Here is a 22,845-nt window from a genome sequence, read left to right on the forward strand (position 1 = left end):
GTATATTTACAGTAGTTTAAAACGGCACTTAAAACACAATGTATAAAAGAGTGGAACAGACATGTGGCAATTTATGTATCTGGATTTTTTTAATGAACTAGTCTACCTTTTTGTTTACACCCCAAAATCATACATGTCCACCAACATCAGTTTAATTCCATTGAAATTCTAGTCAATTCAGGTTTTGGATTTCTTTTCCATGTGAAATATGTCCACTTTTACAGAGCAGAAATGACTTCAACTCTGCTCTGCCTCAGGACAAAGGTGCTATTTGGTGCATACCTGTATTAAAAAGGAAAGCCCAGTTCACCACCACCATAAAATGGAATCATTCACTTCAGATGATTGCTGTTACATTCTAAATGCCTTCCTTACCATTGCCTTACAATAGTAATCAGACATTTATAGGGTATTTCTACTAGTCTCGGAAACCCAGACCTAGGAGCAAGAGCACCAGGTGTTGTGCTTCCCATTTCCAATTTGTCCTCTGTCCCAGCTGACGCCAGAACTTCTTCAGACGTGTAAGCTGGAGCATTGATACATTGTGAGGCAACCCGCCTGTCTAGATACTATGTACTATAAAGTTAAATTATCTATATTATTTTATATAAAGGAATGTATTGGTAAGTCAATACTCTTAGCCTCCTGTGAGAGTTGGCGTGCTTCCGAAACGATGCCAGTGAGGTGGTCATCTCAACAGCAGTTCAGTTAACCACTGGCCTGTTCCTCCTTTTGGTCAGAGTCTTGTGTGTTGGAGTCTGGCGGGTTGTCAGAGTCTGGCTTGTTACGGTTTGGCATGCTGTCACAGGTTGTCAGAGTTGGCTTTTTCCCACTAGCCTGTGCCTCAGCGTCCAGTCTCCTGTACTCCGTGTGGAAGAAGATAACAAAGCAGCAGGTAAAGGCACTGCACAGACCTGCCATCACCAGCATGGGCACTGTGGAGAGAAACACACAAAGAGTCAATGATGCGCTAAGCCTATTGCCACCAGCAACTAATCACAGTGTGTGTGTTCTAGAGAGAATCACACCGCTAGAGCCACAGGAAAGCCCCATATCAATGACATCAAGGCCTGGGAGGATTTCATTATGCCATAAATAGAATTGAGAGCAGCAACGTAACATCCATCGTCACTGTGTTTTGGCCTTAATGTCTAAAAAGTGGATCTGCTTCCTTTACCAGAGGCATCATGCACGTCATTTCTTTTTGGGAGGGGAAGTAATAGCAACATTCTATGTCACAAACTAGCTTGTGGGGGCACCTGTCCCCTCAATTTCAAGGCATGATGCATCTGCTACTAACATTTTTAGCTGTGGCAAAGCATGTGTGGTTTAGAACACAGTTTCAGTTTCAGCCACAATTTTGGTCCACCATGTGTGTTATTTGCATACAAATGCAAAGTCTAAACTGCTAACAAAACAACTAATAGCTGTAATTACCTGCAGAATTTGAATGGTGGGCAACCAATTGTACCTCAATTAGCATAGAATGAATGTATCCCACTGATACACATGGCAGTTCTTGACTTACCCCTCCAACTCAAGGCCGCATCTCCTCCTGCAGAACAGGTAGAGAAGGGCGAGTCGGCCATTGGTTTGGTCAACCCCTGAAGAAGCAGTATATAGATAACTGACTGGATCTGTCTGGGGAAAAAAACAAGCACATGCTTATTATTAACATAAGCCTGTATTTACTGTCTTGATCTTTAGTGTGTGTTGTCCTTGTATGAACCAGTATCAGACAGTACCCTGATATGAAGATGAGGCCAGCTGAGGTGGCCTCTCCAACCGGGTAGGAGCACTCCACTGACAACTCCATGGCAACCGGGTAAATGGAGAAGCCGAAAAAGCCAAAGAGCGAACAAACAACGGCCAAGGCTATTCTCTGATTCCGCATCTGAGATACCTGGTAGGGGGAAATGCACAGGGATGAGACGGTGTTGTCTACACCATGCATACACAGAACTGCAAATATATCCTATTTTCTTCCACCTTAGAAGAGAACCGTTTCATCATCACAGCACTTCATGAAATACAAGACTGATAACCCTGACCTTTGACCTGTACTCACCACTGAAAAGGCAATGCAGGCCAGCGCTGAAAGGCTCATGTTAACCTTGGTGGCCTCTATAAACTTCTTGGTTTTGTCGACGTACAGTCCCAGGAAACCAGCCCCGATAATACCGAACACAATGAAGAGACCCCCGCACAGTCCTGCAAAGTCCTAACACAACACACATTGAGGTTATGTTTCACATTGTTTCATTCCTTATTTTGGTGAGATGGTGAAAATATTGTTCAGAAAACAGAATCATGGGCCATTATCTTTCATTCATTCTTTTGCAATGAAAAAACAAATTTTGTTGGTAATTTGGGATCATAAGTGGGTGCTTACATTAGGGTACCCTCGGACACACATGATCTGCTCCAACAGTGTAGAGAAGCAGGTGAATACAGCGATCCCCGAGCCAAAGCACAGCAGGAGAATCATGTAAGCCTTGTTCCTCAGCAACTACAAAGGAACAGGAAGCAAACGGGGGGTTTCAGATACTCCTTTCATACGATTGCAGTCATGGATCATTCAATGCAAGATGTAGGCCACTACCCCTCTTAGATGAAGTATGATTAAACTGAATCTATGTATAATGAGGAGTGAATGTTGAAATGTTGAGGGGTAACCAAAGATATTATCAAGTAGTACAGTATTGTCATTTTGTGTGCGTATGATTACTACTCACCAGCTTGATTCCCTCCAGGAAGGGCTCCGAGTTAGAGCTTTCTGCACTGGCTGAGGGGGGCGTTGGGGGGGCACTATCACGGATCCCAACTGTTGCTAGGAAACAGATGATGGCTGCTGGTACAGCATATATGAACAGCTGGGATATCAATGGATGAGGAAAAGGTTTGTAATAGATTATAGGCAATTTAAAGTCAAAGACAATTTATCTTTATAAGGTGCTAGCTAAACTTTGTCCTTTTTCTTAACTCACCAATGAAGGGATGTTGTTGGTTTTCCCCACAATCATAGGGGACAAGATGCTAGCAACAAGAATCCCAAGGGGATTTGCTGAAAGAAAATGAAAAAAAAGCCACCGAAGAATATATTAAAATAGGCTGGCATGGTATTGTCCTGTATTTGAAGCTAACACTACCAGACATCTGATATTCTCTTCCTACTTTCAGGAATCTTGGTTCCTGTAACTGAAAAATCTAAAAAATACTCAAGAGGAGCAACTGACAATACTAAACCAGCGGAGGCTGGTGGGATAAGCTATAGGAGGACCGGCTCATTGTAATGGCTGGAATGGAATTGAAGGAACAGAGTCATACATGTGGTTTCCATGTCTGATGTGTTTGATACCGTTCCATTTCAGTCTTTACACTGAGCCCATCCTCCTATAGCTCCTCCCACCAGCCTCCACTGTACTAAACATACATGGAAAGTGGTAACTCAACCAATAATGTTGACTTGACACGTGATTTTAACAGAGTAACTTGTACAGGACAGCAACCATAGCTCACTCACACATGAAGGCTATCATATTGGCAGTGGCCCGCTGGTGCTCTGGGAACCAGAGCGCTGCCAGCTTGGTGGGGGTGAAAATTACCAGGGGCTGAGCCAGGGCACACAGGGTCTGGCCCCCCATCACCACGGGGAATTTGGCCGCACTGACAAGGCTCCCCAGGACGCCCACGAAACGTAGCACAGCTCCCAACATGTTGAGCCACGAACCCAGCACCAACTACAGGGGAAAACAGTCATGGGAGGGAACAGAATGCATGATTTAAGTTCACGTTGACTTTGTATATGTTTTTCCTCAATTGGAAGAAAGGACAAAACACAAATAAACTATACACTTGTGTGGATGTTCGTTTACGTTATCTTATGATACATTTCTCTTAACATTTATTTTACCGTTTGTTCTCCTATCATGTTTTATCTCCTCTGTGCAGGTACAAACTTGTACAACCGCTTAAAATCTAAGTGCCATCTGCACATTGGCGGCTTCCTCGATCACTGACAGCACACATGCTTACTTTCTTACTATCTGAGATTTTTCAAACATTTACACTTCACTGAATTTCCCACGTACACCTCTTTCATGGAGATCTTGAATGCAACAATTTTTCATTTCAAGTACTGGATATAAACTTCTCACAGTAGACAGATTCTGTTTTCAGAAACAGACATGTGTACACAGGCTTGTAAACAAAGACAAAGGCAGGTTTAACGGTCTGTTTTATTTATTTGACCTTAAATTTATCCACAAAGTCCCATTGTGGTCAGGAGACCTCTTTTACAAGGGAGACTTGTATGGGGTCTACCTTGACCGACCTGTACATACTGTGATTCGGAGCCCTAAGGTGTCCAGCATCCAGGTGGTCCCAAAGCTGAGAGGTATTGCCACCACCATATAGATGATGGACAGCCAGTTGATCTGGTCCAGGGTGACACCCATGAACTGGGCTGACTGGTCCGCCACTGGAGCAAAGGTCAGCCATAACTGAGGATACAAGCACAGGCACAAACACATTTGATTATATACAATAAATGGGTTATTACATTATCTAACCTACATCTTTATTTAGTGCTACTTGTACACACATATCTGTTCTTCATTTCCTCAAATGTACTATCTGCCCAAAGTTACAAGTAAAGAGCATGCTGTCGTGCTGCACCACAGCCTGGTACAGCAATCCATCGCCGCTGACCGCAAGGCTCTAGAGGGTGGTGATGTCATGACTGTCCTGTGAGGATCCAAATAGGTCAGCTCGGCAATGGATAATTTCAACCAGACCCTCTCTCACTCACAGAGGGGGGAGGAGGGAGCTGGTGGGGGGGGGGGGGGGGGGGGTTTGACACCTCACGCCCTGTTGTAAATTAAAGGAGAGGAGATCCAGAGAACATCCCTCTCCAAATTCACACAGGAATGTTCCTATGTCTACACAGACAGTTTTCCCACCGAAACTAACACGCTCTAAAGCGAATACTGGAACAATTTCTAACATAGAATGTGGGGAATGGTCAGAGGCGATCTAAAGAATAATAATGCCCTATGGGTTGTTCTTTTGTGATGTCATTAAACATTTTATAAAGGAAATACTGTAACTTGCAAAGTATATACACTATATGTACTAAGTCTCCCCCCTTAATGCTGTGTATGAAATATGTGGATAAAGGATTGGTAAATAAATTAACATTCAGACCAGAGAGGCGTGTAGCTGCAGCTCACGTCCAAAGTGGTTTGTACTCTGAAATCTCAACACGAGGTAGAGACGAGAAGCTCACCTCCCAGACAATCACTGGTACGGCTGACCAGCTGTCCTAAGTAAACTATCTAGAAAAGCGAATTTAAGTGGGACCACACTACTACTCTTCTTAAATCACCGTAGCACGCTACTCTCATCCCCCAATGAGAACCATCAACATGGCAGGCTAGCCTATCGTCAAAGGAGCATCGTCGAGAGTGAACAACAGTAGAAGAGATGGGTCCAGACCCTTTTGGACAAATCAGAGCCATGAGCATGCCGCGGAAAGGCACAACCAAACCCTTTCCAAGAAGGCTTGGTTCTGACATAGATACACGGCAAACGGAGACATTTACACATTATTTCTTACTCCAAACGGGCAGCGGTTCGTGTGCAAAGCATATGAATACTGCGAGAGTAGTTCTAAATGTACCAAAGTATTATGTCTCTGTTCCTCTCTGTCTCGCCGAGCACCATTGGGTGTACACTGATGCGTTCGCCTGAGCGTACAACCCTCTGTAGAGCCTTGCGGTCAGCGGCGGTGGAGTTGTGGTGCAGCCTGACAGTATGCTCTCCACACTGTAACTTTGGGCAGATAGTACGTCACTGGGGCCAAGCTTCCTGCCATCCAGGACCGATATACTAGGCGGTGTCAGAGGAAGGCCCAAAAAATTGCCCAACTCTAGTCACCCAAGTCATAGACTGTTTTCTTGCTACCACACGGAAAGCGGTACCGGAGCACCAAGTCTAGGTCCAAAAGGCTCCTTTTACCCCCAAGCCAAAAGACTGCTGAACAATTAATCAAATGGCCACCCGGCCTATTTACATTGACACCCCCCCTTCATTGACATACCTTTCAATATCTCACCTTGAGGTATGTCAATAATTTTGACCCCTACCTATTGGAGAGAAAAAGTATTACTTGTTTAACAAAATCTCTTTCTCTGACCAATAGTATAAAATAATTTCCCCATTTTTGGAGCATACAATATAGCTCAGTATATTTAATTATTTATACAGTCATTTTTATCCATCTTTATCAAGGGTGTCAATGATTTTGGACCCCACTGTATGTGATCATGTGATTAAAAGATACATCACTGAGCAGGAAGTAAATCACAACCTTGCCTTGTGGAACGCCAAGTCACGTGAAAACAAGATATGACTCACAAGACATTAGCACATGACCCAGCTTATGCCGATCTAATCAAATCAGAGGCTACTATGAAGCGTTTACATAGGCCTATTTATATTGGCATTCACTGGTCAAAATGAACATAGAGAATTCCTATACTAAGAAGTGAGACCAACCATCCCAGCCGAATGAACAGTTAAAGGCCTATACAACCACAGCAGGTTAACCATACAGTTTCCTTCAAAGATGAACCTTTTTTACTTTAAAAAGGACCAAATAAAACTCTCCTGAATTTCAACTTTAATAACTGAGATTTTCTGGGGCAAACCAAAGCGTCCCATTGTGTGATTGTGTGACAGTACACAATACACAGTGCCTTGACAAGAGGCATAACCAATTGGATGGAAGTGAGCTGTTCGCAGACACTGCAACAACAAAGGGACTCCGTACAATTCGATTTTTTATTGACATTCAAGAAAATCTCATTTATACAGCCGAGATGAAGGAGTAGGTCAGCTGGCATGGGCACACAATGCCATCACTGTCTGCTGCATATGTGAGCACAGCATTCCACTGTAGGTTTCCACCTTTGTCGTTAAATAGAACCTCTATGAATGGATGTAGAATTCGAAGTGTCCTCAATGCAAATACTGTATACAGATGGTAGTACATACATGTATCGTGTAATTACAGTGTGAATATTACTTACAACGGTTAAAGGATTATTTTAGATTTTAACTTCCAATGAGGAACATGTTCTGTAATGATGTGTGGAAACAACTCTGTTGACATGACAGATAATAAGATGGAATGTTGATTTGGGGTGTATGGTGTGTATGGTTTTGGGGGGTATTTGCCCTAAGGCACACTTGCCCTAAGGCACACATCCCCTATTAAATCAATAGCCCCAGGGCTAAATCAATAGCCCCATTAGCTACATTCTCTGACATATTAGGGTGCACCAGACAGTATGTCAGATAGCTGTAGAAGTCTGAACCAAATGCATTTTGACTCAATGAGTGATATGCTGAAGGAGTTCTCATGTTGCATGAAATTTCATAGTGTTTACTGTATTTCATTGTGGCTATTGTATTTCATAGTGAAGGTGAACACACATTTTGGATGCGTGTGTCTGCAGCAGTATGTTTGGCACAAAAATGTGGCTACTCTTTCAGGGTTAACTAGGCATCACATATCAAAAGTGGCAGTAAGGCATCACATAATATACCATATTATATCAGGATCACAAACGATAGAAAGTAACCTGTAGGTTACAATACATGTCACTAGCCAAGTTTTTCTCAGGACATGTTCGCTGTCAACAGTTGAGAAACCCAACATGTCACGTGCTTTTCCAAGTGCTATAGAGATTGTTACATTGTTGGAACATTGTAGCAATCAGAGGCACAAACCTTGTTTCCAGCCAACCTTTTTATGCAAGTGAAGTACATGTCTGATAAAAAATAATGTCCCGACAGGCCTAATGGAAACAGCAAATTTGTGAGTCAACTTTCAAATGTCGACAAAACAAAATACCCTAGACAAAATGGGACCTTTTTGTGTCAGTAAAATTAATTATGCAACAAATGGCGGTGGAAACGCATGTATGCACAAATATTGATATAATAACCATCATATTAAAGTAAAATTGGAGTCACGCGATGTCATGTGCGGTCCTCCCACTACGACTTGGGAAAGCATGCAGTCTTATTAGGCTAAATAAGTTACGATGAACTTCACAGGGTGGTGGTGAAAGTGCACAATGATGAGTTTGATGCTCCTTGTCATAGCAACGTTGGCCAGCAAAGCTAATGCGTAGAAACACATAATTTGGTCTAATGCCTCAATCACAGCGTCATTGCATTTCGGTACACCAGACGTACATTCATTTGCCTTGCAGTTATTGGGCAAAATGTTATGCAGCATCATCTGGATATGTGTGCAACAAAAGTTCAGCATTTACCTTCTGCTACCATTTCTCTCAAGCCGTCTACACATAGTTTGACACAGTTTGATAAATCCAACGTATGCACCACACAGAACGCACTGCCGCAAGGTAAATGCAGTGTTCCATTGGAAATGAATGTTCTTCTGGTGTACAAAAATGCAATGACACTGTCGCTGTGGTTGAGGCGTAACTGTTGTCTCGCTCCAGCTGTTGACATTGACTCTGAACCGGTACCCAATGTATATAGCCCCGCTATTATTATTTACTGCTGCTCCTTAATTATTTGTTTTTCTTATCTCTTACTTTTTTGTAGGTATTTTCTTAAAACTGCATTGTTGGTTAAGGGCTTGTAAGTAAGCATTTCACTGCAAGGTATTCGAATACCTGTTGTATTCACCGCATGTGACAAATAAAATTTGATTTGATTTGATGTGCAGGCCGTCAAATCAAAGGCACTCCTTCAATATAAAGTTGTTTTTGACAAAAATTAAAACGTGTCAGTTTGTCACTTTCACAAGGTTGGAGTAATACCATGTTCAGCTACACAATATATTGTCTAGAACCTATGTTGTGCCTTTAGATTTCGAGAAAATTAACAACTAAGGAAGAACTGTTGACTTCTTTCATTAACTTTCCAAACCCCAAACCTCGGCCAGGTCTGTTTGGTCTGTTTCGAAAGCGTTCCCGGAAGTCTCTCGATGTTGCGCCTCTCGGTTTAGAAACTCTGTGGAGCAAAGTATTTCAATGAAACGTATTTCAACTAAAAGTTTTAATGCCAAAATAATATGTATTTAAGTATTTCTTTTTTATTGGGGAAAGTAACAAAGGTCGTTTTTAAAATAAATACTTTAAGGAAGATGTTTTAATATATTTTATTTTTATGTATAGCTCACATAATATAATTTAAAAGTATGTATTAATGTGACTATAATAGAATAAACGTGGCAAAATAAATGTAGACATTATTACATGTATTTCTATAGCTTTCAAAATATGTTTAACGATTGGGAGGGAGTGACAAGCTGGAGGCACGGTGGCTTCAAAACAGCGCTCCTGACAGTCAACTAGTGTATACATAAAGCATTGGTCTCACGGACTGCTTTTTATCAGCAACAAGTCAGTTTGGTGGCAACAACAATGGTGGGGAAATTTGCATATTTTCTTTATGCGGATTTGGGGAAATTTCCATATCTTCTTTATGCGGAATTGAGAATATTCGCATGAAAACCTGTTGCCAATTGGATGGAAACCTAGCTACAGAGATGTTACATTGCTACAAAAAGTTTTTTTTAAATCACATTATTCATTACTTGACAGATAACAGCCAACTTCATATGGGAGACAGCAAATGACCAGTAGGCTACTTACCATAGAGTTCGAGCAATTTAGCAAGCACAGCACGAACAAAATGAACCATCTCCTCTTGTATACTTTGAATACAATACGTTTTTCGAGTATTGGATTGGGTTTACTCGGAACGACAACACACACCCGGAATTCATCCGGGAGATTATCTTCATTTTCCATGAGTAGTATCCAGCCATGTACAATAGACTTAAAAAAAAATGTTAGAAATCTCAAACGATCATATTGTTAAAGGGTCATGTTAATTTAAAACATACAAACATACATTGTCTTGTCCTTCCGAGAAAGAAACCCAACCGGCCGGTCTGAGACAGTCAACAAATCCGCCCCATATTTCGGTGAGGACAATATAGAGACTGTGTAGTCAGTCAAGAATCTGCTCCCTTTTTCTCGCCCTATTGAGTCCTAGTGCTAGACGAGTTCAATGCTCATTCGGTTTAGGAGCGCTACGGGGATGTGCAAGTTTTTGTTCTAGCCCAGCACTAACACACCTAATTCTTCAATTATTATAAACTACACAATTCATGTTCATGCTGAATTTGAGGAGTTACCATCAGATAAAGGATATGAGATCACATATGGATTATTTATGTCAATGTCAGTGGAGGCTGCTGAGGGGAGGACGGTTCATTATAATGTCTGGAACAGAGCAAATGCAATGGCATCAAACATATAGAAACCATGTGTTTGATACTATTCCACTCCAGCCATTACCACAAGCCTGTCCTCCCCAATTAAGGTGCCACCAACCTCCTGTGGTCAATGTGTAGGGCAGGCCACTCGAAGTGGCTTGTCAGGGTTACACAATTGATTACTTGAGACTTTTCATGTTGGTGCTCGCTCACTCATGTGAAGGATGTGTGGAGGTCTACCTGTGAACTGTGCACCCAAAATTCAGTGATGCAACATTTTCTCCAGTCAAATATAATGAAAAAGCAAGTCTTGAGCCATTGATTAGGTTTGACCTGGAGTTTGACCTACAGGTGTAGGATCTTAATTCAACCAGTATTTTCGTAACAGAATCATGCTGCAGCGACATGATTTGAACGTTTAGTCCATAATGTTGCTTGATCTGTGGTTAGGCTATTAACTGGACAAAATTAGGCTACATGAAAAGTGAAATTATGTTATTATAAGAGTGTGTTACTACGTCTTATTGAGTGAATTTATGTGCTCTATATATACAAAAGCATGTGGATACCCTTTCAAATGAGTGGATTCGGAAAGTTCAGCCACACCTGTTGCTGACAGGTGTATCAAATCGAGCACACAGTCATGCAATCTCCATAGACAAACATTGGCAGTAGAATGGCCTTACTAAAGAGCTCAGTGACTTTCAACGTGGCACCGTCATAGAATGCCACCTTTCCAACAAGTCAATTCCTCACATTTTTGCCCTGCTAAGCTGCCCCAGTCAACTTTAAGTGCTGTTATTGTGAAGTGGAAACATCTAGGAGCAACAACGGCTCAGCCACAAAGTGGTAGGCCACACAAGCTCAAAGAATGGGACCGCAGAGTGTTGACCTAGCGTGTAGCACCTACAAATTAATCGGAGACAAAAATCTGGCAGTCCGACAGACGAATCTGGGTTTGGCGCATGGCAGGAGAATGCTACCTCCCCAATGCATAGTGCCAACTGTAATGTTTGGTGGAGGAGGAACAATGGTCTGGGGCTGTTTTTCATGGTTTGGGCTAGGCCCCTTAGTTCCAGTGAAGGGAAATCTTAACCCTACAGCATACAATTACATTCTAGATGATTCTGTACTTCCAACTTTGTAGCAGTTTGCGGAAGTTGATTTCAGTTTGGGGAAGTTGATTTCCTGTTTCAGCATGACAATGCCCCCATGCACAAAGCGAGGTCCATACAGAAATTGTTTGTTGAGATCGGTGTGGAAGAACTTGACTGGCCTGCACAGAGCCCTGACCTCAACTCCATCGAACACATTTGGGATGAATTGGAACGCCGACTGCGAGTCAGGCCTAATTGCCCAACATCAGTGCCCGACATCACTAATGCTCTTGTGGCTGAATGGAAGCAAGTCCCCTGCAGAAATGTTCCAACATCTAGTGGAAAGCATTGGAGGCTGTTATAGCAGCAAAGGGGAACCAACTCCACATTAATGACCATGATTTTGGAGTGAGATATTCGATGAGCAGGTGTCCACATACTTTTGGTCATGTAGTGTAAATCACGACATTCATCTGCATTTCCTGCTGCACAGGACAATTCTCAGCAACAACAGAGTGATCAAATGCTTTGTGAAATTCAATCCACTGAACACATCTCAAACATATTGGAAGTGTGATCTTGTAAGAAAGACCTCAGGGCGATTTATAAGCACCCTACTACACAGTAATAATAACAAATCCCAACGTCAAAAATATTGCTATTTTTGTCAGTATCATTCTACGTTAGTGTACATTTTAGCACATAAGCACTTTGACTTTTGAGATTCTACTGTAGCCTATAAGCAATGTGCTACATCTCAGGCATCAAATGTAGGTTGACTGTAATGGCATTACAGAAATCTAACATTAGGCCTACAGCAAAGAAACTTATTCTGACAAGATTCTCCTCATGTCTTGCCCAAAAACCAACATTTATTTCGTTGTGATTTTCATTGTGATTCCCCAATTTTCTAAACCATTATATCTGAGTATTTTTTTTAATGAGAGTTTCCCTCAGAATTTCGCGGAATTCTAAAACATATCAAAATGTATCACAATAATTGCTTATTCGAAATGAATTGGGAGCTCGATACAATGTTACCTATTCGTCTACTCTCATTCAACCCTCCTCCCCCTCGACTAACCCTCCTCCCCCTCGACTAATCAGCGCATGCTCAGCAAAGCTCCAAGAGGTGTTTCGGCCTGTTTCGGGATTGGCCGGACATTTTCGCCTCTTTGTTTTACTGATAGTGGATTTAAATCGGATTCAACCCAATGTCCAGCGGACTGTACTGTTCCTAAACAGGTTAGTTCTTTTGACCTGAAGGATTTTAGGCGTATTAATGCATTAATGCGTCTATTGGTGATTTATGACTACGATTTGTATTGTTCTTATTCATTTTTGTCTGTGTCTTTTCCGCTTGGTGGTATGGGCATGCTATACGTGTTGTTTTATGTGCCTATGTGGTAGTGTATGGCGGCGCCGGGCCCTGCAGTTAGACACCGGGATCCTTTTCAAGGAAAAGTGCATTAGAAGGGAGGGTGTGGATAGCAGTGAAGCACTCTTTTTGTTCAATACGACGGGAGCTCTCGTAGACGCTCACATGTCTCCCATAATATTTGTGTTGTTTGGAGCGACAAACCAATCTTTCCCATTGCCTGGAATGTTCTTGAAAAACCATGGTCCACCATTAACCCGTTCGGGGTTCGAAAGTTAGGTGTTAATGCACGAGGGTGTAGTTGTAGCCACCTGATTAAATCTAGACAAAAGAGAGTTAATGTTTTTTAGGGGCTATTTCGCCCCCATCTAACTGTATGGAACTGTGACATTGTGGGATTTTGGTGAATGGTCGAGCCAACAAGTCTCTCTCTCTTTTGGTAGCTAGATTGATGTTTTGTAATAACGGACAGCAATATGTCAATTGCTCTGAGGGACAAGCCACAATAGCCGTGTCTATAACAAGCTAAACTTAGGTGGGTTTTCCTAGCTTCAGCCTGTATAGGGATTCAATGTTTTTTTACTGTTGTATAATAACACAAGGTAGATCACAAAGGCAGGCAGGCACAAACATCCTCAACTTTCATTGTATAATTAACTACTTAGCATATTACTAGCCAATATTCTCTATGTTACTTAACCTGTAAATCATAAATCTATCTCAACATGAACAGCTTCTTCATTCCTGGTTGACATAGGTTATGCAAATGTGGTAATCAGGGAAGAATTGCAGAGAGCCATTCATTGGCTTCAGTGAGGGAAAAAAGTATTTGATCCCCTGCTGATTTTGTACGTTTGCCCACTGACAAAAGAATGATCAGTCTATAATTTTAATGGTAGGTTTATTTGAACAGTGAGAGACAGAATAACAACAAAAAAATCCAGAAAAACACATGTCAAAAATGTTATAAATTGATTTGCATTTTAATGAGGGAAATAAGTATTTGACCCCCTCTCAAGGTGTCTCCCAGGTGTCTTTTATACAGGTAACGAGCTGAGATTAGGAGCACACTCTTAAAGGGAGTGCTCCTAATCTCAGTTTGTTACCTGTATAAAAGACACCTGTCCACAGAAGCAATCAATCAATCAGATTCCAAACTCTCCACCATGGCCAAGACCAACGAGCTCTCCAAGGATGTCAGGGACAAGATTGTAGACCTACACCAGGCTGGAATGGGCTACAAGACCATCGCCAAGCAGCTTGGTGAGAAGGTGACAACAGTTGGTGCGATAATTCGCAAATGGAAGAAACACAAAAGAACTGTCAATCTCCCTCGGCCTGGGGCTCCATGCAAGATCTCACCTTGTGGAGTTGCAATGATCATGAGGTCGGTGAGGAAACAGCCCAGAACTACACGGGAGGATCTTGTCAATGATCTCAAGGCAGCTGGGACCATAGTCACCAAGAAAACAATTGGTAACACACTACGCCATGAAGGACTGAAATCCTGCAGTGCCCGCAAGGTCCCCCTGCTCAAGAAAGCACATATACATGCCCGTCTGAAGTTTGCCAATGAACATCTGAATGATTCAGAGGACAACTGGGTGAAAGTGTTGTGGTCAGATGAGACCAAAATGGAGCTCTTTGGCATCAACTCAACTCACCGTGTTTGGAGGAGGAGGAATGCTGCCTATGACCCCAAGAATACCATCCCCACCGTCAAACATGGAGGTGGAAACATTTTGCTTTGGGGGTGTTTTTCTGCTAAGGGGACAGGACAACTTCACCGCATCAAAGGGACGATGGACGGGGTCATGTACTGTCAAATCTTGGGTGAGAACCTCCTTCCCTCAGCCAGGGCATTGAAAATGGGTCGTGGATGGGTATTCCAGCATGACAATGACCCAAAACACACGGCCAAGGCAATAAAGGAGTGGCTCAAGAAGAAGCACATTAAGGTCTTGGAGTGGCCTAACCAGTCTCCAGACCTTAATCCCATAGAAAATATGTGGAGGGAGCTGAAGGTTCGAGTTGCCAAACATCAGCCTCGAAAACTTAATGACTTGAAGAAGATCTGCAAAAAGGAGTGGGACAAAATCCCTCCTGAGATGTGTGCAAACCTGTAGGCCAACTACAAGAAACGTCTGACCTCTGTGATTGCCAACAAGGGTTTTGCCACCAAGTACTAAGTCATGTTTTGCAGAGGGGTCAAATACTTATTTCCCTCATTAAAATGCAAATCATTTTATAACATTTTTGACATGCGTTTTTCTGGATTTTTTTGTTGTTATTCTGTCTCTCACTGTTCAAATTAACCTACCATTACAATTATAGACTGATCATTTCTTTGTCAGTGGGCAAACGTACAAAATCAGCAGGGGATCAAATACTTTTTTCCCTCACTGTATGTTGAGTGTTGTTGATCAGGATCTCTAGTCCACTCAATCAATGAGACAGTATCATTAGAGCAATAAAGAAAGCTGTATTTCCCTTCATAACAGCCTTTGTTATGATCAGGCTTTTCTAACAAATCCACTCACACTTTACAAAGAAACACAGTAGCCATACAAAAATTCCACATGAAGGTGTTGATTGCCCCTCGACGGTGGTGTAAATACTGGCCATTAGGCTACAGCTTTGTGTCGTTCTCTCTGTCCATGATGCTATGGCTAGTATGTCCAGCAGTGTATAGAATAGTCCATGTGTAAAGTTGCTCTTATACCCGTGTAACGCTGTAATTAGCCTACTATTACATCAACCTCGTTGTTACATTGTAGTTATTACATTGTAATGAGGTTGAGGGGTTTTGGTCATTATACAAGGGTCTACCACCTAAATACATTTTACGGAAATGCCAAATTCCAAATAATTTAGGGAATCCACCAACATTTTGGGATTAGGGTCCGTTCCATAAAGTTCCATTCCATACCACATTCTTTGTCAAGGTGTCTTAATTGTTAATGAGAATCCCAATCAATGACCAGCAGAGCAAAACAACAGATGAACCATAAACCAGACATCACCCCCTTGAACCATATCTCACTACATCCCTTCTTGAAATTATGTCAGCAAGAAAAAAGTAACACACAATGTTGTTATAGACCTGGTGAATGACAAGGCCTATTCATTTTGGGAATAAAACCAGACCTGTGTTGGCCTGTCACTTTTTTTTTCTACACTCGTGAGGGGATTAGGATTACACCCGTAGAGGGGATTAGGATTACACCCGTAGAGGGAAGTAGGTCCTAACTGTAACAGTTTACTTCCCTGACTGTTGCTGTTGTGTGTCAACATTAGGGCCGGGACGATACCAGTATCACGATACTTGTTAGTATCGTAGCAAGGAAACAAAACACAAAGCAGATTTAACTTCTTTATGAAAACAGCCCTAATGTTGGAAACAAACATCATTATGTTTTCAGCCAGAGTCACATTTATTTATTTTCCAAGTTAAAGCACACAATATTTTACATCCAGCAGGTTTTTAAAAGACTGAAGGGTTAGGTCTGCTTTGCGTTTTCATTTTGCAATGGAAAAAATATTGCGATACTGGTATTGTCACAGCCTAAGAAACATATAAAAAAACTAGTTCACACAACAGGTTATGTAAGTAAATTCAGTGGTTTGACACACACACGTGGTTTGACATACAGCGCCTTTGGAAAGTATTCAGACCCTTAGATTTTTTCCACATTTTGTTAGATTACAGCCTTATTCTAAAACTGGTTGAATTGTTTTTTTGCTCATCAATCTACACACAATACCCCATAATGACAAAGCAAAACATTTACATTTTAAATTTTTTTGCTAATTTATTGGGGAAAAAATGGAAATACCAGCATTCAGACCCTTTACTCAGTACTTTGTTGAAGCACCTTTGACAGCGATTACAGCCTCGAGTCTTGGATATGACACTACAGGCTTGGCACACCTGTATTTGTGGAGTTTCTCCCATTCTTCTCTGCAGATCCTCTCAAGCTCTGTCAGGTTGGATGGGGAGCGTTGCTGCACAGATATTTTCAGGTCTCTTCAGAGATGTTAGATTGGGTTCAAGTCTGGGCTCTGGCTGGGCCACTCAAGGACATTCAGAGACTTGTCACAAAACCACTCCTGCATTGTCTTGGCTGTGTGCTTAGGATCGTTGTCCTGTTGGAAGGTGAACCTTCTCCCCAGTCTGAAGTCCTGAGTGCTCTGGAGCAGGTTTTCATCAAGGATTTCTCAGTACTTTGCTCCGTTCATCTTTGCCTCAATCCTGACTAGTTTACCAGTCCCTGCTGCTGAAAAACATTCCCACTGCATGATGCTGCCACCAACATGCTTCACCGTAGGGATGGTGCCAGGTTTCCTCCAGAAGTGACGCTTGGCATTCAGGCCAAAGAGTTCAATCTTGGTTTCATCAGACCAGGGAATCTTGTTTCTCATGGTCTGAGAGTCTTTAGGTGCCTTTCGGAAAACTCCAAGGGGCTGTCATGTGCCTTTTACTGAGGAGTGGCTTCCGTCTGGCCACTCTACCAAACAGGCCTGATTGGTGGAGTGGTGTAGAGATGGTTGTCCTTCTGGAATGTTCTCCCATCTCCACAGAGAAACTCTGGAGCACTGTCAGAGTGACCATTGGGTTCTTGGTCACCTCCCTGACCAAGGCCCTTCTTCCCGACTGCTCAGTTTGGCCTGGCGGCCAGCTCTAGGAAGAGTCTTGGTGGTTCTAAACTTCTTCCATTTAAGAATGATGGCCACTGTGTTCTTGGGGACCTTCATTGCTGCATAAATGTTTTGGTACCCTTCCCCAAATCTGTGCCTCGACACAATCCTGTCTTGGAGCTCTACGGACAATTCCTTCGACCTCATGGCTTGGTCAAAGGAACAACTACTGATTTTAGATCCACTGGCTGTTACTAAGTTTGACAGAGGGGCCTATAGCCTGTTAGGCCATATTCCATGGCTTGGGGAAACACTATCATTCATAGATTTAGCTACATCTCTGAATTCTAGCTTACTGATGGGCACTGGACTGAATCCAGATACATTTGTCAATTCAGCCAATTTGAGATGGGTAATGTGAAGTCTGTGTGAAGCAATTAAAGTAACCCAATCCCAAATCAACCACTAGACCCTACGTCCTGTGGTCTTCTGGAATACATGTTCAGTGTGTCACTTTAACTTGTTACCACACTATTGCCATGTTATTCCCACTTTAGTCTGTGTTGCAATGTAAAGTTCTCCCTTAATTTCAGTAAAAGTAACAGACAAATACGATTTTTTTGAGAAACATCTGTGACAAACGTGTGGGGCAACTGCTAGTCTACCAAATACAGACTCTGTCACGTCCTGACCAGTATAAGGGGTTATTTGTTATTGTAGTTTGGTCAGGACGTGGCAGGGGTGTGTTTGTTTAGAGTGTTTCAGGGTTTGTTGGGCTATGTTCTTATTTAAGAGGGGTGTTTATTTAGAGTGTTTCGGGGTTTGTTGGGTTATGTTCCTGTTAGTCTATTTCTATGTTAGTTCTAGTATGTCTATTTCTATGTGGTGTTTGTTGGGTTGACCATCAATTGGAAGCAGCTGCTCCTAGTTGCTTCTAATTGAAGGTCCTATTTAAGAGGGGTGTTTTTTCTATGGGATTTTGTGGGTAGTTGTTTCGTGTATAGCTGTATGCCTTACAGGACTGTTTGTTGTCGTTGTTTTTTTTTGTATACGTGTGTTTTGTTTTGGTTTTCCTTCTTTCTGCCAAATAAAAAGATGAGTATACAGACTCCCGCTGCATTTTGGTCCACTTCATACGACGTTCGTGACAGACTCAATGACGATTCAACTGTGTGTTAGTTTTCAGACGGGCTAAAATGTTCAAATTGGATGTTTCGGCTGTGTTCATGAACCGAATAGGTTGGGACTTGCTTATATAGTGCCAGTTCCAATTTCTAATGGTGTAATGTCTGTATTGAAGGTTCCGTTTTAAGATGTGTTAGGACTGCACAAAGTCATTAGTGTTTACATACAACACATTTCTTTGTTTCCTGCTCTCGAGAAGGATATATAGAAACTTCAAATGGCTGCTTTCTACTCTCTTTCTCTCTCTCATTGTTCTAATTGCTTCAAACTCTTTATCCACAGTCAAGCACCCTGTGTCATCACACTGGTCCTTGCACTACTTCACCCATTTAGGGTGAAGTGACCTAAAGGGAACTCTCAGGTGCCAGACTCTATAGCAAGTTATTACTTTACTAGTGGGTCAGTGGTGTCATTCACCTGGGGGTCAGTAGAGAGGGCACTTGGACCTAAGGAGGCTGACTGACACTCTGACAGGTTGAATTCAGCGGGATCATGCCTGGCATGTACTTTACTAATTAAAACGAAGGCCATGGCAGCCCCAAACACAACTGTTTTATACTAGAAGTCACAAAAATAACTATTTTTGATCTACACACCTGGGATCTAACCCAGGTGTGTAGTGACGTCTTTAGAACTGCGATGCAGTGCCTTAGACCTCTGCGCCACTCGGGAGGCCCCCAAAGTTCTCTTAAACAAAGTTTTTAGCTGATGGTCTGTGCTACTGAGTTAATGAAAGAAAACAACATGGCTTGTTTGTTCCTTATCCCTTCCCCCGTCTCACTCCTGTTGCAGTAGTCTGATCAAATCAAATCAAATTGTATTGGTCACATACACATGGTTAGCAGATGTTAATGCATGTGTAGCGAAGTGCTTGTGCTTCTAGTTCTGACCATGCAGTAATATCTAACAAGTAATCTAACAATTTCACAACAACTACCTTATACACACAAGTGTAAAGGAATGAATAAGAATATATACATATAAATATATGGATGAGCGATGGCCGAACGGCATAGGCAAGATGCAGTAGATGGTATAGAGTACAGTATATACATATGCGATGAGTAATGTAGGGTATGTAAAAATTATATAAAGTGGCATTGTTTAAAGTGACTAGTGATACATTTATTACACCCAATTTTTAATTATTAAAGTGGCTAGAGATTTGAGTCAGTATGTTGGCAGCATCCACTCAAAGTTGGTGATGGCTGTTTAACAGTCTGATGGCCTTGAGATAGAAGCTATTTTTCAGTCTCTCGGTCCCAGCTTTGATGCACCTGTATTGACCTCGCCTTCTGGATGATAGCGGGGTGAACAGGCAGTGGCTCGGGTGGTTGTTGTCCTTGATGATCTTTTTGGCCTTCCTGTGACATTGGGTGGTGTAGGTGTCCTGGAGGGCAGGTAGTTTGCCCGCGGTGATGCGTTGTGCAGAGCTCACTACCCTCTGGAGAGCCTTCTGGGCGGAGCAGCTGCCGTACCAGGCGGTGATACAGCCCGACAGGATGCTCTTGATTCTGCATCTGTAAAAGTTTGTGAGTGTTTTTGGGGACAAGCCAAATTTCTTCAGTCTCCTGAGGTTGAAGAGGTGCTGTTGCGCCTTCTTCACCACGCTGTCTGTGTGGGTGGACCATTTCAGTTTGTCCATGATGTGTACGCCGAGGAACTTAAAACGTTCCACTTTCTCCACTACTGTCCTGTTGGATGTAGATAGGGGGGTGCTCCCTCTGCTGTTTCCTGAAGTCCACGATCATTTCCTTTGTTTTGTTGACGTTGAGTGTGATGTTATTTTCCTGACACCACACTCCGAGGGCCCTCACCTCCTCCCTGTAGGCCGTCTCGCCGTTGTTGGTAATCAAGCCTACCACTGTAGTGTCGTCTGCAAACTTGATGATTGAGTTGGAGGCGTGCATGGCCACGCAGTCATGGGTGAACAGGGAGTACAGGAGAGGGCTGAGAACGCACCCTTGTGGGGCAGTGGGGTGGAGATGTTGTTTCCTACCCTCACCACCTGGGGGCGGCCCGTCAGAAAGTCCAGGACCCAGTAGCACAGGGCGGTGTCAAGCCCCAGGGTCTTTAGCTTAATGACGAGTTTGGAGGGTACTATGGTGTTAAATGCTGAGCTGTAATCGATGAACAGCATTCTTACACAGGTATTCCTCTTGTCCAGATGGGTTAGGGCAGAGTGCAGTGTGATTGCGTCGTCTGTGGACCTATTGGGGTGGTAAGTAAATTGGAGTGGGTCTAGGGTGTCAGGTAGGGTGGAGGTGATATGATCATTGACTAGTCTCTCAAAGCACTTCATGATGACGGAAGTGAGTGCTACGTGGCGATAGTCGTTTAGCTCAGTTACCTTATCTTTCTTGGAACAGGAACAATGGTGGCCCTCTTGAAGCATGTGGGAACAGCAGACTGGGATAGGGATTTATTGAATATGTCCGTAAACACACCAGCCAGCTAGTCTGCGCATGCTCTGAGGACGCGGCTAGGGAAGCTGTCTGAGCTGGCAGCCTTGTGAGGGTTAACACGTTTAAATGTTTTACTCACTTCGGCTGCGGTGAAGGAGAGCCCGTAGGTTTTGGTAGCGGCCCGTGTCAGTGGCACTGTATTGTATTTAAAGTGAGCAAAGAAGTTGTTTTAGTTTGTCTGGGAGCAAGACATCAGTGTCCGCGACGGAGCTGGTTTTCTTTTTGTAATCCGTGATTGACTGTAGACCCTGCCACATACGTCTCGTGTCTGAGTTGTTGAATTGCGACTCTACTTTGTCTCCATACTGACGCTTAGCTTGTTTGATTGCCTTGCGGAGGGAATAGCTACACTTTGTATTCGATCATGTTTCCGGTCACCTTGCCATGATTAATAGCGGTGGTTTGCGCTTTCAGTTTTGCGCAAATGCTGCCATCAATCCCTTCCCTTCTTACCTGAGAGATGTTTGTTTCTGTTGGCGCGATGCGTGAAGTAACCGGGTGGCTGTACCGACTCTGATAACGTATCCCGAGTGAGCAATATTTCCATGAAACTGAGAATATTACGTTCTCTGATGTCTCTCTGGAAGGCAACCCTTGCTCGAATTTCGTCTACCTTGTTGTCAAGAGACTGGACATTGGCGAGTAGTATACTCGTGAGCGATGTGCCCGTCTACGGAGCTTGACCAGAAGACCGCTCCGTCTGCCCGTTTTGCGGCGCCGTTGTTTTTAGGTTGCCTCCTGGGATCCGATCCATTGTCCTGGGTGGTGGACCAAACAGAGGATCCGCTTCGGGAAAGTCGTATTCCTGGTCGTAATGTTGGTAAGTTGACGTTGCTCTTATATCCAATAGTTCCTCACGGCTGTATGTAATAAGACTTAAGATTTCCTGGGGTAACAGTGTAAGAAATAATACATAAAAAACAAAATACTGCATAGTTTCCTAAGAACGCGAAGCAAGGCGACCATCTCTGTCGGCGCCATCATCATGATGATGATGATGATAGGGTTTCTTCTCCTTGATAATGTCTGTGTTCTATGCGCTGCCCGAGATGGGGTCCATTTTTTCAAACTACAGCAATCACTGTCCATTGCCTTAACCCATACATAAACTGATCAGGGAATCAGCTAGGGCCTAAATGCACTACATAAAAGGCCTTCTGGCATCCCATCACATTAGTGCAGCTTGCTTCACTTTTGATCACTTGTATTGTCTGTCTGTCCCTACTGGCACCAACTCTCATTCACGAGTCAGTCAGGACTTTCAGAGTATTTAGAAGGGTAGAATAAACAGTGTGTGTGTGTGCGCGCGCGCTCGAATGCACGTGTGTGTGGTGTGTGTGTTTTTGAAGTGAATCCAATGCATCCTGGCTCCCTCCGTTGAAACAGGCCTCAGTGTCCGACTCTCAGGCTGGCACCCAGTCTACACTGGACCCAAACACTCCACTGCCCACAGGCTGCCAACAGGGGCTCTTTGTGATGCCAAAGTGTGTGCGTGTCTGTTTCTGTGTGTATGCCATCATCAGCATTGACACACAACCCATCAATGACTAGATGTGTGTGCACGTGTGTTTGTGTAGACCTATAGGCTTAGCCTTTATTTATTTCTGAGAAATACATCTCTAGTATTGTGTGTGTGTGTGTGTGTGTGTGTGTGTGTGTGTGTGTGTGTGTCATTCCGCATGAGCATGGTCTGCACCAGGCAAGACTTTATGGGGTTCCTATTAACTTAGATATGACACATGATCCACCCTGTCG

At 42.9% G+C, this 22,845-nt stretch overlaps 2 protein-coding genes across 5 annotated transcripts in view; one reads left to right on the top strand and one right to left on the bottom strand.

Annotated features, from left to right (window-relative positions):
- Nucleotides 1-70: 70 nt before the first annotated feature.
- Nucleotides 71-10,046, bottom strand: LOC115171418 (solute carrier family 49 member A3). Of its 4 annotated transcripts, none has more exons than XM_029728227.1 (10): nt 9,699-10,046; nt 4,344-4,502; nt 3,606-3,740; nt 2,988-3,064; nt 2,736-2,873; nt 2,393-2,509; nt 2,069-2,221; nt 1,746-1,903; nt 1,529-1,641; nt 71-935 (listed from the first exon to the last, which is right to left on the bottom strand). In XM_029728227.1, exons 1-10 carry the CDS (start codon nt 9,745-9,747, stop codon nt 709-711), a joined length of 1,326 nt encoding a protein of 441 aa, XP_029584087.1. In that variant the 5' UTR covers nt 9,748-10,046; the 3' UTR covers nt 71-708. The 4 variants fall into 4 exon arrangements, 3 of the variants coding, with proteins under 3 accessions (XP_029584087.1, XP_029584079.1, XP_029584096.1); XM_029728219.1 differs by having other exon boundaries at nt 3,524-3,740; XM_029728236.1 differs by having other exon boundaries at nt 9,961-10,037.
- A 2,492-nt stretch (nt 10,047-12,538) lies between these two features.
- Nucleotides 12,539-22,845, top strand: part of LOC115171445 (polycomb group RING finger protein 3) — a 39,560-nt gene continuing 29,253 nt past the window's right edge. The window contains exon 1 of the mRNA XM_029728262.1: nt 12,539-12,669. The gene's annotated coding sequence lies outside the window, so the exon portion shown is untranslated. The remainder of the gene's footprint in view (nt 12,670-22,845) is intronic.

This window comes from Salmo trutta, chromosome 3, assembly GCF_901001165.1.
Source record: "Salmo trutta chromosome 3, fSalTru1.1, whole genome shotgun sequence".
Taxonomy (NCBI): Eukaryota; Metazoa; Chordata; class Actinopteri; order Salmoniformes; family Salmonidae; genus Salmo; species Salmo trutta.